This window comes from Mus caroli, chromosome 4, assembly GCF_900094665.2.
Source record: "Mus caroli chromosome 4, CAROLI_EIJ_v1.1, whole genome shotgun sequence".
NCBI classification, from domain to species: domain Eukaryota; kingdom Metazoa; phylum Chordata; class Mammalia; order Rodentia; family Muridae; genus Mus; species Mus caroli.
The window spans coordinates 28,608,440-28,626,494 of NC_034573.1; the positions used below are offsets into that span (position 1 = coordinate 28,608,440).

Sequence of the window (18,055 nt, forward strand, 5' to 3'; positions counted from 1 at the left end):
GGATGGATCACAGGGCCCCCAATGGAGGAGCTAGAGAAAGTACCCAAGGAGCTAAAGGGATCTGCAACCCTATAGATAGAACAACATTATGAACTAACCACTACCCCCCACCCCACCTGGAGCTCGTGTCTCTAGCTGTATATGTATCAGAAGATGGCCTAGTCGGCCATCATTGGAAAGAGAGGCCCATTGATTGTGCAAACTTTATATGCCTCAGTACAGGGAAATGCCAGGGCCAAGAAGTGGTAGTGGGTGTATAGGGGAGTGGTGGGGAGGTTATGGGGGACTTTTGGGATAGCGTTGGAAATGTAAATGAGGAAAATACCTAATAAAGAAAATTAAAATTAAAAAAAGAAAGTTTAACTAGTAAACATTTATTTTTTATTTTATTTTTAATTAGATATTTTCTTCATTTACATTTCAAGTGCTATTTCCAAAGACCCCTATACCCTCCCCCAGCCCTGCTCCCCAATCCACCCACTCCTGCTTCCTGGTCCTGGCATTTCCCTGTACTGGGGGCATATGGTCTTCCTAAGACCAAGGACCTCTCCTCCCATTGATGCCCAACTAGGCCATCCTCTGCTACATATGCAACTAGAGACATGAGCTCTGAGGGTGCTGGTTAGTTCATATATTGTTGTTCCTCCTATAGGGTTGCAGACCCCTCAACTCCTTGGTACTTTCTCTAGCTCCTCCATTGGGAGCTCTGTGTTCCATCCTATAGCTGACTGTGAACATCCACTTCTGTATTTGACATTGCCTCAGAAGAGATAGCTCTCTAAAACCCTTTGTAGCTGATTTTCATTTCAATAAAGGGCACTGTGGATGGTTTCCAGATTGCAAGAAAAACTTTTTAGACTTGGAATTAGTTTCAGGAAATGCACATACTCCCTTAAAGTTACCTACCCCTTTTAGAAGATGTATACATAAAGAAACTTCTCTGGGAATAAGAGTTCTAGAATATTTAGTGATATAATGGCTGATTTGGATCTCATCTTGACTACATCCAAAATCAACTAAAAGCCAAGCAGGTGAGCACAGCTATGAGAGAGTTTTCTTGGTGTCAGGCTACATAAAATGACATGGGAGAAGGACTCTTTTGTCTGCTTGTCCTCACTCTTGCTGTCAGCTTCATCTAGCCTGATGCTGAGGCATGGCTCTGCTGGTATTAGAACCTATTTCTTTAAGACTCCAATTTAGTTGGACGATCAGCTGAGGAATCCAGCTTCATGGGCTGAACAACTAATGGATTCTCGGTCTTCCACAGGGACACTGCCATTGTTGGGCTATCTGAACCACAGTCTGGAAAGTACTCTAATAAATCCCCCTAATACTGAGGCTACCATTTCTGCTCTCTAGAGAATTCTAACACAAGTGAGTTCTCATAAGAACTTGTGACCAAATACTCTTACCAACAAAGAGAACATTAAAGATGGCTAAGAGAAACTAAGTTAGAGGAAATAGAAGATGTCATAGGTTAAACTTAATGAACATTTAAATTTCACGGGAAAAAACAATTTCTAGTACTCAAAGTCATGTTCAAAGCTAGAGCAAGAACTTTAACACTGCATTATCAAAAACATAATTTAAAGCCAGCCATGATAGCACATCACACCTTTAACACCAGCACTTAGGAAGCAGAGACAAGCAGATGAGTTCAAAGTCAGCCTTGTCTGGTGAGTTCCAGAATAGTCAGGGCTACCGAGAGAAACCCTATTTCAATACACACACACACACACACACACACACACACACACACACATACACACACAGAGAGAGAGAGAGAGAGAGAGAGAGAGAGAGAGAGAGAGTTCAAATGGATAACTCTAAAAAGAAGTGCTCTGATTTTTTTTAAGTCTTAATTATATTTTCTTCTGAAACCATACATGATAACGCATTTGTGTATGTTCGTTTTCATAGTAGAAATAAAGCACTACTATATTTCAAGTTGAAGGTCTAGGCTTTATTTTCTTTAATGGTGAACTCTCTTGCTTAAAGATTCATTTACTGATGTATATGAGTGCTTTGTTTGCATGTAGGTCTGCACACCAGAAGAGAGCACTGTATCCTATTAAAGACGGTTGTGAGCTGCCATGTGAGTACTGGAAATCGTACTCAGGATCTATGGAAGAGCAGTCAGTGCCCTTAGCTGAGCCATCTCTAGCTCCACGACTGGGTTTTTAAAAAAAAACAGCTTCCTGTAATTTATGTGCCAGATCCATATTGATCTACTAAGTCAGAAGCTCTAGTGTGGTGTCGCTAGAGACCTGTGTTTTAAAAAGCCCTTTAGGGAGTTTTGATGTTCATGGATGTAAGTTTGGGGTATAATCAAAGCAAGACACTACTGGATACTCACCATTTGTTGTATAGACGGTGAATTTAACAGATGCTATCATTTCATTATTATCCAAGGTGTCACACTCAAAAGCCAGAGGACGAACTTCTCTTGTTATTTCCAGGACTGCTGAGTCATTTGTCAGTATAACAGGTTGCTATTAAAGAAGAAAGTATGAATGGTCTTAACTGGGTTCACTTAAATGCCAACCGAGACAGTGAAAGACAAGTAGGACTTGCTAGATCATTAGCAAACACAATAGGTTGCCAAGGGAAGGAAGCACTCTAACAAAAGGAGAGTTGCTCTTATCCTAGTCTGTAATTAATTATACATATATGATTTAGAATCAGATTCTCTAGACTTCAAATTCCAACCTGTTGACTATGGCAGTACTTTCTGTGCTAGTTAGTGTTTGTCAGCTGGACACAAGCTAGGGTCATCTGGCAAGAAAAATTGTCAATTGAGAAAATGCCTCTATCTAACTGAACTGTTGGCAAGTCTCTAGGGACATTTTCTTGATTGATGACTGATGTGAGAGGATCCAGATCAATGTGTGTGGAGTCACTGTGGGCAGGTGGTCTTGGGATGTTAAGAAAGTGGGCTGAGTTAGTCATGTAGAGAAAGTATTCATGGTTCTTCCTCAGGCTCCTGTGTTGATTTCTCTCAGTGTTGAGCTGTTACTTGGAACTGTAAGCTTCTGTACTGTCTGGTTTTGTGTCAACTTGACACAAACTGGAGTTATCTCAGAGAAAGGAGCTTCAGTTGAGAAAATGCCTCCATGAGATCCAACTGTAAGGCATTTTCTCAATTAGTGATCAAGTGGGGAGGACCCCTTGTGGTTGGTGCCATCTCTGGGTTCTATAAGAAAGCAAGCTGAGCAAGCCAGGGGAAGCAAGCCAGTAAGGAACATTCCTCCATGGCTTCTGCATCAGCTCCTGCTTCCTGACCTGCTTGAGTTCCAGTCCTGACTTCCTATGATGTTGAACAGCAATGTGGAAGTGTAAGCTGAATGAATAAATGCTTTCTTCCCTAACTTGCTTCTTGGTCATGATGTTTGTGCAGAAATAGAAACCCTGACTAAGACAGTTTCAGTAACTATTTCCTCCCTAAGTTGGTTTTGATCAGTGTTTTATCACAGCAACAGAAAAGCAAACTAAGACACTTTCTATACAATAATTACTCTTCTGTAAAACAACACAATTTATTATTAAGTCTATAGAGTTGTTATATTTTGTGTAAGTGAGCTCTAACACTCAGTTAATCTGGCATTTAAAACACCTTTAATTAATGTTATTTATTATTTATCATGCCATACCTATATAACCCAATAAGAATCTTGATTCCAAAACAGAATATATCATAAAATGTGTGAGTTTAAGTTATGATTATAGATGACCTTAAGATATATGTACTTTTAGTCTGACAAAAAAATCAAATTCCAATCGTATAATAATGTTGTATGATTTTTAACTCCATTTTTCAAATTGCTTTCTTAAAACATCAGAACTTGGTACCAAATATTATCAGCCACTATAAATATGGGATTATTTATACACAGAATACTTACTTGGTCTGGCTTTAGAAGCTTCCATACATATTTGAAACGATTTTCAGGAGATATATGAATACATGATAGTCTAGCACTATCAAGATTTTCAGAAATTGGTTTGCCCCCTGAAAAAAAGAAGAAAAAAATCGACAATACCACTGGGCATAGAACCGCTTTATATGGCCATACTCTTTTTCTAAGTAAACAATTTTAATTATATCAGTAACCAAGGATCAGGAGACATACACTATCAAGACACTGAGCATACTATAATACACATCTCTCTGTGTGTGTGTACATAATATGAGAGACTGGCTCTGAAAATCTAACTTTCTAATTTTTCCAGTTGAATAAACAGATCCAAAGTTATGATGGAATCTACTGATGATCCCAGAGAAGATAACAAAAGCCGGGTTAGAATCCAGGTCTCAAATCCTATGTCCCTACAGTGGCAAATAGTTTTAATGTAAGGAAAACTTTACACTGCCTGAGGACCCTTTCTCATATGCAACACTGCTGTAAAATGTCATCCTCAGATGCAGAAACCAACTGGATGCTGAAGACACTGAATCTTGTAATTGGGAGTCTGATTATAGAGGCATCACCAAAAGAAGCCGGAGAGCAGACACCAGAGCTTCTCATGTGGATACAGGACAAGGTGGCAAAGGAAAAGGCATTCAACTTAGTGATATGTTACTTTGAACCTGGAGATCTGCCTATGGCTTCTAATTTAGGGTTATGAAACCTCATTAAACAAGTTTAAATGTCAGAAAAGCCCGATATGAAACGAACAGCTCCAAGTTCCAAGTTTAAGGTTAACCAATCTACAGATAAAATGTCATGGCCATAGCATCAAAAATGTTCCACTTCAGGGCAGGCTCAAATACAGACCCCAGGCCCAGTGAAACAGCAGCATATCACAGTCTATACATCACTGAACTGTAAATCAAATGCAGCTACTTAGAGCTCTGATTGTCTAGACACGGGGAATTTAATTTTTTATTATTTCTTTTTATCAGCTGATGAGTCTCCCTGTACTCAGTACTGGTTGAGGTTAAAGGTACTTTCCCAGCACAAACCCTCCTTCAGCACATATGGATTCAACTTACAGCCACAATCAACAGGTCCACGGCATTCTTCCACACGAACAACACACTTGGATTCACCTCCAGGGCATCCATTGGTTAGAATTACTTCTCTGATACCAACACCTTTAGTTAAAGAAATGAGCAAATGTTCACATAAAAGTAGCTGCCATGGCTCTTTTCTCCCATTCTGGTCTGTGCTTTCTTTAGTTAAATTTTGTTTTGTTTTGAGAATGTTTTCTTAATTTTAAAAATTAAGTCCCCAAGCTTGAGATGACAACACACATAGATTTCTGTAGACTCCCTGCTCCACTGATTTCCTAAAATGGTATTTCCTCAAGAATGTCTCATAAGATGCATAGTTGCTATTCTATTTCCATCAGAAAAAGGATCTATGCTCACATGTACATTTGAAAATATTCCAATACAGTTAAAAGGACCTCTTTAGTACAGAAGTTTTGGGGAGCTTACAGTATTCTAATACTATCATACATAATTCTCCATTGACTAAAATATAAAAATACTACATTTCAATATTTTTGAAATCAAAACTTATTTATAAATGCATGTTTTAAGCTGATACCTTTTTTTTTCCTTTTTAGAGTACATAAAATATGCTTCCTAAAGCCAATAAAATCACATTTGAAATAATACATAGGTTTACAAACATTTATCTGATCATGGAAATTTTCAGAGTTGGGGTTTAAGCTTCTGAGAAAAATTCCAAAATCATATTTTACATGCTGCTTTTTAATAGCTGTATTGACAAAGTCTCTGTCTTAAGTATAGATGGGATAAACTATTAAGCACACCAGCAAGACACTCCTTATGAAACTGTCACACACTTTAATAAGAAATCAAACAGTTACTAGCTGATCCTAGAGTCAGTGGTTTCTAGTTCCATCCTGTAATGAACAATGCAATAGTCTGGGCAGTCTAACTTCATCTTCTGGTCTGCTAGAGCCCCCTCTTTAGCCCCTAACAAGGTGTTAATCATAAGCTCAGTTTACAGAAAGGAAAGGCTGAAGATGACAGGTGGCTTACAAATTTATGAGTCCATGCATACAAGTCATCCGGAGAGCTTTATAAACATGTGAACCCAGTCTTGAAAACGTCTGAAACCTACGTTTCTAACAAGCTCCTTGGTGATGTCACCCCTTTGAGGGTTAATGAAGTGAACTGACTCCACAAGACCATGAGAGGGAAAGCTGAAAGATTACTAAAGTTGTAAAAATCACTCTGCTGTGGAAAATTCTCAAGCAGCAGCAACAACAAAACAGGTAAATTACAACTGAGAACTTGGGCTGTTTTATAACAATTACTGTCATTTTAATTATCACTACAAGGCTACGACCAGAACTCTGTTTTAAACTGCATTAGAAAAAATGCCTGCCAAGAACAAGGAGGAGGGGTGTATGGAAAGCTGCTGCCTGCTGGGAATAGGGGTTTAACCTGGGGTACTGAAAATGTTCTGCAGATAGTGCTGATGTGGACACGCTAGGGCCACTGAGTTGTTTACCAGAAAGTGGGTAAACAGAACATTTCATGTTATGCATATTTTTAGCACACACATTAAAGAAAAACCTGTCAGTTTTGGTAATTATTTTATCAAATATTTCACCTAGAACGGAGTCTGACGTAGATGTGTACAGACTAGAATCTCATCACGGCTGTGAGTTAGATTCTTCTGAGGAGAAACAATTTCATTTGTTAATCATCTACTGTCTTCTCATCATGCTGATTCCAGGCGATGGGTATAGAACCCAGAGGACTTCCAACATTAGCACGAGCAGCTTCCCTGTGAACTGATCCAAACTACAGACTCTTACACCTATCCACACTCCCAGGTTGTTAGGAACTCGGTCAGCCCAACAATCTGCTCTAACACATTTAGGGTAGCTGTTTGAGAACCAGTGGTCTATATAGCACATGTAGCCTGGATCCCAATCCTACATATGATATTTTGTTTAAAATTTCTATTTATGGAATAGACAGTGTCATGTTCCTTCACCATTACTCATCTCACAAAATAACACCTCCTTTTTCCAAAATATGACTTGCAAGCTAGAGAACCAGAGTATTTGTAATTGTCTATTACAAAGAAGCCTATTTCTTGGCAAGGTTGCCAAAATAGTGTGGGAATGCATCTGCTAGATCCACTGAAGATCTCCCATCTTTGAACATCTGTGAAGCAGAATTTTAGTTTAGTGATGCTAGTTTCTATGCAAAAAATACCCCAAACCTAAAATACACCCTCCTTTAAAGCAAATACTTAAGTGTTGTGTGTAAAATTATAGTAGGCATAGAAAGCAGTGAGACGTGAGGAACGTATAAGAAGTATAGAAATTACAAATACTTGGCATTTAACCTTTCAAGTCAGCATTTACTGCTCCTTTGGTCTGTGCTACTTACCACACGTGACTGTGCACATTCCGAATTCTACTTCTTTGACTATTGTTCTGTTCTGAACTAAAAATAAAGTTAAAAACATTATTTAGTCACATGAAAACTTTAGAAGTGAGAAGCACCTTCCTTGTGAGGTAAAGAAAGGGGTCGAGTAACTGTCCTGTGGTCAACAGATTTTTTTTTTTTAATGTTCTATTAAAACCAGGAAAGTAAAGTTGCTCCTTGCATAAATTTAGATATCACCATTGTAAATCAAATGAATCCTAAACCTTTAAGAGCATTCATTAAGTTAGAAATAACTACATTTGCCTTTGAATCTCATATATAACACAAAGCTTTTCTTCTTGACTAGCTAATACACAGTTAATTAAAATCCAACTGCAAAGGTGTAACAAAATATACACACAACAGTCTTTGACCTTAGGAAACATTTCCTTCTCTATTTTCTATAAAGAAGGAAAAAAATAAATTGTAATACAGAGCAATTTATATCTCCACATAAGTCCTCACATCAAGTATGCACTAAAATTATAAACAAATAAATTTCATTCATTTTGCAGGTTTGGATGGCAAATTTTGATGTTTCTAATATTTCAATCTACAATGCTTTATTTAGTATGGATATATCTATATATATGTGTGTGTGTGTGTATGGACATATATACATATACGCATATACACATATATACACACACATATATACACATATATAATATATAGTATAGGTATGTGTATGTATGTGTAATTATTTGAATATATAATTATTTGAGAAGTGCAGTTGTCTTGGTTCTAAATCACATTTACTTTCCTTTTGTGGTGTTTTGGGGTGGAATCTTGTTGTCTAGCACTGCTGGCCTTGAACAAAGTGATCCTCTTGTCTCAGCTTCTCTAGGATTCTAGGTATGAGCTACCATGCTAGGACATTTCCATTTTCCTAATCATTCTTAAGTTTACCATGAGTTCCTATAGTTACAGATGTAACCAAGACTTCAAAAACACAAATTAAGACTCAAATCGCAACATAAAAAAATATACAACAGGCTGCTAAAGGAGAATGTTAAAAAGCACTGGCTCTTCAGGCAATAAATCACACAGGAAGCATATCCAACTGGAAGTCCAAAATGCAGCTTCCACCACTTATTAGCTGCGTGAATTTGAGGGAAGCAATTTAAGTCTGTCAGACCCAATTAGCCCTTTGTAAAAACTGCAAAGCCGCCGGGCATGGTGGCACACACCTTTAATCCTAGCACTCGAGAGGCAGAGGCAGGCGAATTTCTGAGTTCCAGGCCAGCCTGGTCTACAAAGTGAGTTCCAGGACAGCCAGGGCTATACAGAGAAACCCTGTCTCAAAAAACAAACAAACACAAAAACAAAACAAAAAACTGCAAAGCCTATCTCACTTGATAGTTAACACTGAATAGATTATGAAAGCAACGCATAAATTGCTTAGGACTGTGTATCCACTGAAGACACAATAGTAAACCCAATTCACACTCATTTTGTAGTTATTAATTTCAGATTCCTAATTTTTTCTGTTTTCAATACTGTAAAACATTAAGCTTCACAGGCTTTTCACTCTGTCCTGTATTTGCTAGCATCAAATACAGTACTGTGAATCCAGAGCAGGCATTTGATATGTGTAATTAAATTAACATTGACTTTGTTAAATGATTTAAACTATCACGATGATCAATTTGAATTGACATTTTAATACTTGGAATGCCTGAAAACTTCTGGTTGGCATATTGAGGCATAAGGTAAAAACTGGACCCTGGGCATAAAATCCTATATAAAAGAATGACTTCTGAGCCATCAATACCATCTGTCAGTCAGCTCTATTATTCACTACCTATGTTACTCTGGGAAAATACAAAGTTCCTTCTTATTTGAGTTTCCTCAGAGGGAGAAAAAGACAAGGAGATGGGAGCCAGACAATATCCAAAGATTCTTTCAACTTTCATATTTTTTGATGTACTGAGTGTCCATTTAAAAATTAGAAATCCTACAAGTGTAACTCAGGAGAATGCTATAACAATGTAGCAAATAAGAAAACAGTAAGAGCCACCGATGCTAGTTAATTGGTTGGTGTCAATGTAAAAGGAATGATGTGTCAAAGGCCTGTGTCTTCCTCAACATGTTATTAATAACCTGTAAAAAGGACCTGGGTAACATGCAGACTGAATCTGGGGTCCCGAGACTGTGCCTGATGAGACATTTGCATGTGAAAGGGGCAGGGCTGAAGATCAGCCAACTCTAACCAAATGAAACCTCAGATGAAATTAAAGTCCTAGAGGTTGAAATCTCAACTTTCCAAAATTCCTATGTGTAGTTGTCATGAGAGAAGAAAGAGTAAAAACCACCAGTAACCTCAGCAGTGAGTTTAGAAAGAGGAAGACTGTAGCAAGGATTCCTAGAGCCTCCTAGAGCCTGGTCCACAGCCTGCAGGTAAGCACTCTACTGCACAATGTGACTGCTGGCACTCACCATGGTGAAACCGGAACCCTCAAACTGTTGCTTTGAGGAGAGGAGGCTTGTCAAGGTTGCTATCTCAGGGCTCTTATCCTTTCTTCAACTGAAGGACATATTTTTTACTTTCTTTTTATTGCACTACTGGGCATGAACCTGGAGTCTCAACGCTAGGTCAGTTTTCTAACCTGAGCTGTAGCTTTGCCCCTACTTCTCATTTTGCTTTTAAGAAAGGTTTCATTATGTTATATAGGATGGCTTTGAATTCACTTTGCATGACAAGTTGACCTTCAATTTACAATACTCCTGCCCCAGACTCTAAAATAGTTGGTATATAGACCTGTGCCACCAGGCACAACCACAGTTGTATTTTTATAGAGTGAAACTCATTTTATAATTTTCTATATATGTCTATGGGACCCTTTAATAAGCCTAAGAGCGTATTGACACAGAGTGTTTATAAAGCACATAAAGGAGAAGCTAAATTGATCTAACCTACTCTGCTTCCTTTTATCTGGAAGCACTGTTATTTCATCATTAGTCATCAGGTATCTCCAACTAGGTTTAAAAAACCAAAAGGATCAAATTGAAGACTGACTGGGATTACCTAGAGAGACAAGCAATTATGAAATAAAGCAAAGCTAAGAAGTGAACATCTCTGCCCATCTTTTTCCCCCTCACTGCCTGACTATCTTCCAGGAATGTGGGGTAGTCTAGACAGACCCCCATGTAGTCTGTTTCTAGGGAACAGTCAGTAGAGTTCACCAGAAATGAACAAAGTTAAAGTTTGAAAAGTGTTGTTTTTTCCCCTGTTCTGTACCTTTTGTTCCTGCTTGATCATGGCCAAGGGGAAAATGAACAGATAAAACCTTTTGAAATTAACAGACTAAATAATAGAGAGAGACAGCAATAGAAGTGGTAAAGGTCTAGTTAGTTATACAATCAGAACCTCAGTGATACACAGCATCTTGGATGAATAGCCTGGATTTTCTCTAACTTAAGTAGATACGGAGTTTCTAAAGATGAAGAAGACACATGCTACATCTTCCAAGAGAAAGAGTTTTCTCCTAAAATATTCTGCTGTAAAACTTGAACCCTCTTGCTTTTCTAAAAGCACAAGGGACAGTTCTACTTCCTTTTTCATTTTCATACATTAAATTAACTTGGTAAGATTTGACAGTACATCTCTATGTGGGAACTCAAAAGAAAATAGATGATGTTAACATGATTAAAGCGCATTGACTAATCTCCCAATTGTTTACAAATATAAAAATGAAAATGCTTTGCAACTATGCAGCAAAATGGCATTTTTCTCCAAAGAAAAGCATGCCTTTCATATTTTTTGTAAGTATTGTGTTTCGACAATAGTGTAAAAGAACCACAATAATGATGAACTAAACTCTATTAGAGATGCTGGTATTGAATTTACATGATGGATACATTCCAATTTTATGCATAACAGTTGAGAATTTAGGTGCGTTCAAATTATTTTCCCAGGTTTGAGTGCTCTAAAGGTAGGACATGCAAAAATTAGGGGGATTAGAAGACTGAAATTTTTATGAAAGCTTCCTACCCTTTTTTTCCTGCTACCCTTTACTTTTGTAAACAACTTGAAGCCAACTTAAAAGTAAAAAGAAAGAAAAGGAAGAAAAAATATATACTAGCTAGTAGATGATGACAATTTTTACAGGTCCACCAGGGCTACAAGGATCATGCAAATTTCCCAAAGAGCTGCAGAGTTCATGTGTATTGCCTCTGCTTCCAGTTTTGAACTCTCCAGCCAAAAGCACTTAGGCATGACACGGTATATCTACAATTTCAGAGGCTGCATGAATTTTCAAAAGTCCACTGATGTAGAAACTGAAGAAAAGAATATGTGCATTTAACTTTTGAATTTGATTGCAAAGGATTACACATCCAGTCCTAGAGGATGGCTCAAGTATTATATAGCACTTTACAGCTCGAATTTTCCTTTGATCAGTTTAATACTAAACTGTTCAAAGAACAGAAGCAATGCTTAGGACAGTCTCTTCTGTAGACCTTTCTTCCTCATGTTTTCAAAGTCAGGGAGTTCTTCAAGATCTCTGTAATGTTGCCAATGCAGGATCCCCAACAACCTCAATTTCTTTCTGATGCTGAGAGTCACTATCTGTGATCACTCACACTATATGTACAGATTGAGAAGAGATGAGAAAGACAAAAGACATTGAGACAATGTCAGCTGAGTCATTGTTGCAGGTAGGGAACCATCCTCCTTCAAAAGTCTGCCAAATTGCCATTGACATGAGAGTTACTCAGGAATATGTACAACTGCTTATAAGGTTCTCTTGTTTAATGAGCTAGGAGAATAAGCCATGTTTATGGAACCAAACATGGGTTTGTTAACACATAATCTAACAATGTCTTTATTTGGGTCCTTTTGTTTTCTGATGCCACTATCCTTTGAAGAATAAACACTGCACTGCCTGCTGTCAGGGTGCTGAGGGCTCCACCAAGATTATGGAAACACTGGGACAATTTTGTCAGCATATCATTTACGTGTGTGTGTCACAGTAAAAAGGAATCTGACTTCCCTAAGTTCCCCTATCAAGAACAGGTAGGGACAAGGATGTCAACCATTTTGGACCTTGAAAAATAGAACCACCACCCACCTACTATGGGAAGATGACTGCAGAGTAAAAAAACACAAAACACACACACACATGATTCCTCATAGTGAGAGGTTGCTTCCTTTCTTAAAAATGTGGTTTCCTTCTTCAAAGAAAAACTAAAATATTTCTGTAGCAATTTCTAATTTGCGCTTATTTTCCCAGAGCCTTCGGCATTAGCACTTTGTTTTTACAGGCCTTAAGATGCACAAAGTGGGTAAACATGGTGCTGATGTGAATGCCAGAAAACTCTACAGAAGATGGCACAGGTAATTCTTTTCTACAAAAGGATGGGCTTCTGGCCTCTTCAGGGCCTCCCATGCCCAAGGAGTCACTCACTGCCCTACCCTCTTCCTCGGCCTCGGCCTCGCCCGTGGTTTCGGACTCAGGCACTTCGCCTTCGTTCTCAGCCTCCTCCTCGCTCTCGCTCTCGCTCTCACTCTCGCCCTCGCGGGCCACGCCGGGTTCCTGGACGCCGCCGCTGGAGGTGACATTCGATGCCTGCGAGGCCTGCAGGCCCACCAGGATCAGCCATCCGATGGCCAGCAGCCCAGCGGGGCAGCCTGCGCCCCTGGTGCGCATGCTTCTCGGCCTCACGGCTGCCCAACGCACAGTCGCAGCCCCGGCTCTGGAGGAGAGGCTGCTTCGAACAGTGGCCAGAAGGCGCTGCGCTGCGAACCCCACCGTGTCTGGCAACCATTGAGGCGTCACCGCGCGTCACCCCATTCGAAGCCCAGACTTCAACAGCCAGGGTGCTGGAGGGGACAACAGGAACTCATGTGGGCGGGAAGGGGGGAGAGGAGGGGGGAGGACAAGGGCGGGACTTCCGGTGCCCTTTCTGGCCAGCCCTCACTTCCTAAACTAGCATGTTGGAAGGTCACCCTTGCCCCCTTTGCTGAAGCCACCTGTACCTGATGTCAGTTGCTTGGGTTAACTGTTTTGTTAATCCCCTGGCCTGCCAACGACCTTGGACATCTTGCTTCCTTTCTTCTAAGACATTACTTTTTGTACTTTGTTTTGTCTTGTTTTCTATTTCCTCGGCGTAGGTATTCAGAACTAGAATATGTGCACACTTCATGGGACTTGGTTCCAAAATACCCTATTCTTAACATCTGACTTGGGCTGATTGCAGTCTTTTTTAAAGTATGTTGCATTGGGCTGGATTTATGACTACAGGTGAGGGCAGTCTGCACACAGAGTATGCAGGGAAGCTGTTGCTGAGAATTTGGCGAATGGGCTCAATCATGCGTTTACATTTTTATACTGTCCACTTTGTTAGCTCCAGGGAAGGAAACAACTTTATGTTTCATTGCATTTTTAAACACCTAGTGGGACTCAACTTTCAAAGAGATATAAAAAAAATCCGGTTGTCTTAAAAATATTAGATCTCCTCCAAGTTTGATGATTTGAAAAATTCATCTTCAGATGGCTTCAGAGATCAGTGATCAGACCCTAGTAGGTTAGTCTCATAATGGCTCCACAGATCCCTATACTGATTTAAATTAGAATCTCTTCTGCTAGATAAGATCTTTCCCTAAAGTTGAGTCAGACTAGAAGCCAAAACTATTACCTTACTATTTGTACTTCAATCAGTTGAAGATCTTAGAGTTTATAATTTCCCACCACCTCATTCAGTATCAACGTACACTTTCTTGTCACAGGAATGGAGTGATATTCAATTGCATTCCTTATACTGGTGATGTTTTCTCTGGTCTTTAATTTATATTTCTTCTTGGGAATAGAAACAGGGATTTTTGAGTCAGGAAGTGACTTAGAAATCATTGTATTCTGAATCACTCATTATTGGGCCAGGAGACTGAGAACTCGTCAGATTGTCAAACTCAAGAGCACCCAGCAAAGCTGGGTCTCACAAGCAGCACTCGGAAATGCAGAGTGATTCCTGTGATCCCAAGACATACTTAGTGCAGTGACTACAAATTGAAAGTTCATTGACTGACAAAAATTAGGGTTGCTATGTGTCTTAGAGGCTTCTTATTGTGAAGACACACCATGACCACAGCAATTCTTAAAAAGGAAAATGTTTAATTAGGGCTGACTTACAATTCAGAGGTTTAGTCCATTTTCATCATGGTGGGAAGCATGGTGTCATGCAAGCAGATGTGCTGGAGAGGGAGCTGAGAGTTCTGTATCTAGATCCACAGGCAACAGGAAGAGACAGTGAGCCACTAGGTCTGGCTTGAGCTTCTGAGACCTCAAAGCACATACTCCACTGACATGCTTCCTCCAAAAGACCATATCTACCCCAACAAGGCCATAGCTCTTCATAGTGTCACTCCCTATGGGCCTATGTGGGCCATTTTCATTCAAACTACAATAGTGGTTTAGGGTTTTTTATTATTTTATTTATTAGCATTCTAAATGATGTCCCCTGTTCCTGTCCACCACGCCTTCTCTCCTTCACCTGTGAGAGGGTGCTCCCCTGTGTACCCCCCTCCCCAGGGCAACAAGTGTCTACAGGATTAGGCATATCCTCTCCAACTGAGGCCAGACAAGGCTTCCCTCTACTACATATGTTGGGGGGGGGGCGTCTAGGACCAGTCCATGTATCATCTTTGGTTGGTGACTCAGTCTCTGGGAGCTCCTAGGGGTCCAGATTACTAGACCCTGTTGTTCTTCCTATGGGATTGCCATTCCCTTCAGCTCCTTCAATCCTTCACCTAACTCTTCCATAGAGTTGGACCTCGGTCCAACGGTTGGCTGTTAAGTATCTGCATCTGTCACAGTTAGCTATTGGTAGGGCCTCTCAGAGGGCAGCCATACTAGGTTCCTGTCTGCAAGTACATCATAGCATCAGTAGTAGTGTCAGAGATTGGTACCCACCCATGGGATGGATCCCAAATTGGGTCAGTCACTGGTCAGCCAATTCTTCAATCTCTGCTGTTTTTAATCCCTTCATTTCTTTTAGACAGGAACAATTTTGGGTCAAAAGTTTTGTAAGTGGAATGGTGTTATCATGCCTCCAATGATGATCTTGTCTGACCACTGGAAGTGGTGTGAAGGTTGCATATCCCCACTGTTGGGCATTTTGTCTAAGTTCACCTACATTGAGTCCTGATAGCTTCCCCCATCCCAAGTCTCTGGGACTTTCTAGAGGTTCTCCTCATCCCTACCCCTACCCTCAGCTGCATATTTCTATTCAGTCTCCTGGACATCTGTGCCTCTATCCTGTCTCATCTCCCCATCCCCCTCCATTCCTCTTCCCTTCCCCTCTCTCATCCAGGTCCCTCCCTTCCTCTGCCTCCCATCATTATTTTGTTCACCCTTTTAAGTGTGATTTAAGGATCCTCACTTGGGTCTTCCTTCTTGTTTAACTTCACAGAGTCTGTTGGGTGAATCATGGCTATTCTGTACTTTTTGGTCAATATCCATTTATCAGTGAATAAAAACCATGCATGTCCATTGGGTCTGCAGTGGTTCACTCAGGAACATATTTTTCTAGTTCCATTCATTTGCCTGCAAAATTCATGATGTCCTTGTTTTTAATACATAAATAGTATTCCATTGTGTAAAGAACCACAATTTCTGTACCCCATTTTAACCCATTTTGGGTTATTTGATTTTCTGAAGTCTAATTTCTTAAGTTCTTTGTATGTTTTGGATATTAGTCCTCTATCAAATGTAGGATTAGTAAAGATCTTTTCCCAATTGTATGTTGCCATTTTGTATTATTAACTGTGTCCTTTGTTTTAGAGAAGATTTTCAGTTTCATGAGGTCCTATTTGCCAGTCGTTGATCTTAAAGCTTGAGCCATTGGTGATCTGTTCAAGATTTCCCCTGTGCCAATGTGTTCAAGGCCCTTTCTCATGTTCTCTTCTATTAGATTCAGTGTATCTGGTTTTATGTGGAGGTTCTTGATCCACTTGGACTTGAACATTGTACAAGGAGATAAAAATGGATCAATTTGCATTCTTCTACATGTAGACAGACAGTTAGAACAGCACTATTTGTTGAAGATGCTTTCTTTTTTCCACTGTACGAGTTTAGCTTCTTTGTTGAAGATCAAGTGTTCATAGATTTGTGGGTTTATAGCTGTGTATTCAGTTCTATTCCATTCATTGGCCTGTCTCTGTACCAATATTATGCAGTTTTTAATCACTATTACTCTGTAGTACAGCTTGAGGTCAAGGATGGCGATTCCCTCAGAAGTCCTTTTAGTGTTGAGAATTGTTTTTGCTATCCTGGGTTTTTGTTATTCCACATGAAGTTGAGAATTGATCTTTCCATGACTATGAAGAATTGAGTTGGAATTTTGATGAGAATTGCATTGAATCTGTAGATTGCTTTTGTTAAGATAACCATTTTTATTATGCTAATCCTGCCAATCTGTGAGCATGGGAGACCTTTCCTCTTCTGAGGTCTTCTTCAATTTCTTTCTTCAGGGACTTGAAGTTCTTGTCACACAAATCTTTCACTTGTTTGGTTAGAATTACAGCAAGGTGTTTTATATTATTTGTGACTATTGTGAAGGGCATTCTTTCTTTAATTTCTTTCTTGGCCTGTTTATCCTTTGTAAAGAGGAAGGCTACTTATTTGTTTGAGTTAATTTTATATCCAGCCACTTTGCCGAAGTTGGTTTTCAGCTGTAGGAGTTCTCTGATAGAATTTTGGGTCCCTTATGTATGCTATCATATCATCTACAAATAGTGATACCTTGACTTCCTTTTTTCCGATTTGTGTCCCTTTGACCTACTTTTGTTGTCTAGTTGTTCTACTTATAACTTCTAGTACTACGTTGAATAAATAGGAATAGACTGGGCAGCCTTGTCTTGTCCCTGATTTTAGTGATTGCTTCAAGTTTCTCTTCATTTAATTTGATGTTGGCTATTGGTTGGCTGTATATTGCTTTTGTTATGTTTAACTCTGTGCCTTGAATTCCTGATCTCTTCTCCAAGACTTTTAACATGAAAGGATATTGAATTTTGTCAAAGGCGTTTTTAACATCGAATGAGATGACCATGTGGGTTTTTTTCCTGAGTTTGTTTATATAGTGGATTATGTTTGTGGATTTCCATATGTTGAATCATCCCTGCACCCCTGTAATGAAGCCTAATAGATCGTGAAGAATGATACTTTTCATGTGTTCTTGGATTCAGTTTGTGAGAATTTTGAGTATTTTTTGCATTGATATTCATAAGCAAAATTCTTATTCTCTTTCTTTGTTGGGTCTTTGTGTGGTTTAGGTATAAGAGTAACTGTGGCTTCATAGAATGGATTAGAATGTAGACAGCCAGTTCCTTTTGTTTCTATTTTGTGGAATAGTTTGAAGAGTATTGGTATTGGGTCTTCTCTGAAGCTCTGATAGAATTCTGTCTGCACTAAAGTCAACTGACCCCGGGGCCTTTCTTGGTTGGAGACTTAATGACTGCTACTATTTCCTTATGGATTTAGGGACTGTTTAGTTTACCTGATCTTGACTTAACTTTGGTATGTGTTATTTGTCTAGAAAATCATCTATTTTATGTAGTTTTTCTAGTTTTCTTGAGTATAGGCTTTTGTAGTAGGTTGTGATTATTTTTTAATTTCCTCATCTTCTGTTTTTATATCT

General features: G+C 39.3%; 1 protein-coding gene across 1 annotated transcript in view; it reads right to left on the reverse strand.

Moving 5' to 3' along the window:
* Spaca1 (sperm acrosome associated 1) overlaps positions 1-13,161 on the reverse strand; it is a 17,291-nt gene extending 4,130 nt beyond the window's left edge. The window contains exons 1-5 of the mRNA XM_021160881.1: positions 12,837-13,161; positions 7,382-7,438; positions 4,994-5,095; positions 3,903-4,009; positions 2,357-2,492 (exon numbers count right to left, since the gene is read on the reverse strand). Of these exons, the coding sequence (XP_021016540.1) occupies positions 2,357-2,492; positions 3,903-4,009; positions 4,994-5,095; positions 7,382-7,438; positions 12,837-13,071 (637 nt within the window). The 5' untranslated portion in view covers positions 13,072-13,161. The remainder of the gene's footprint in view (positions 1-2,356; positions 2,493-3,902; positions 4,010-4,993; positions 5,096-7,381; positions 7,439-12,836) is intronic.
* Between the last annotated feature and the right edge of the window lie 4,894 nt (positions 13,162-18,055).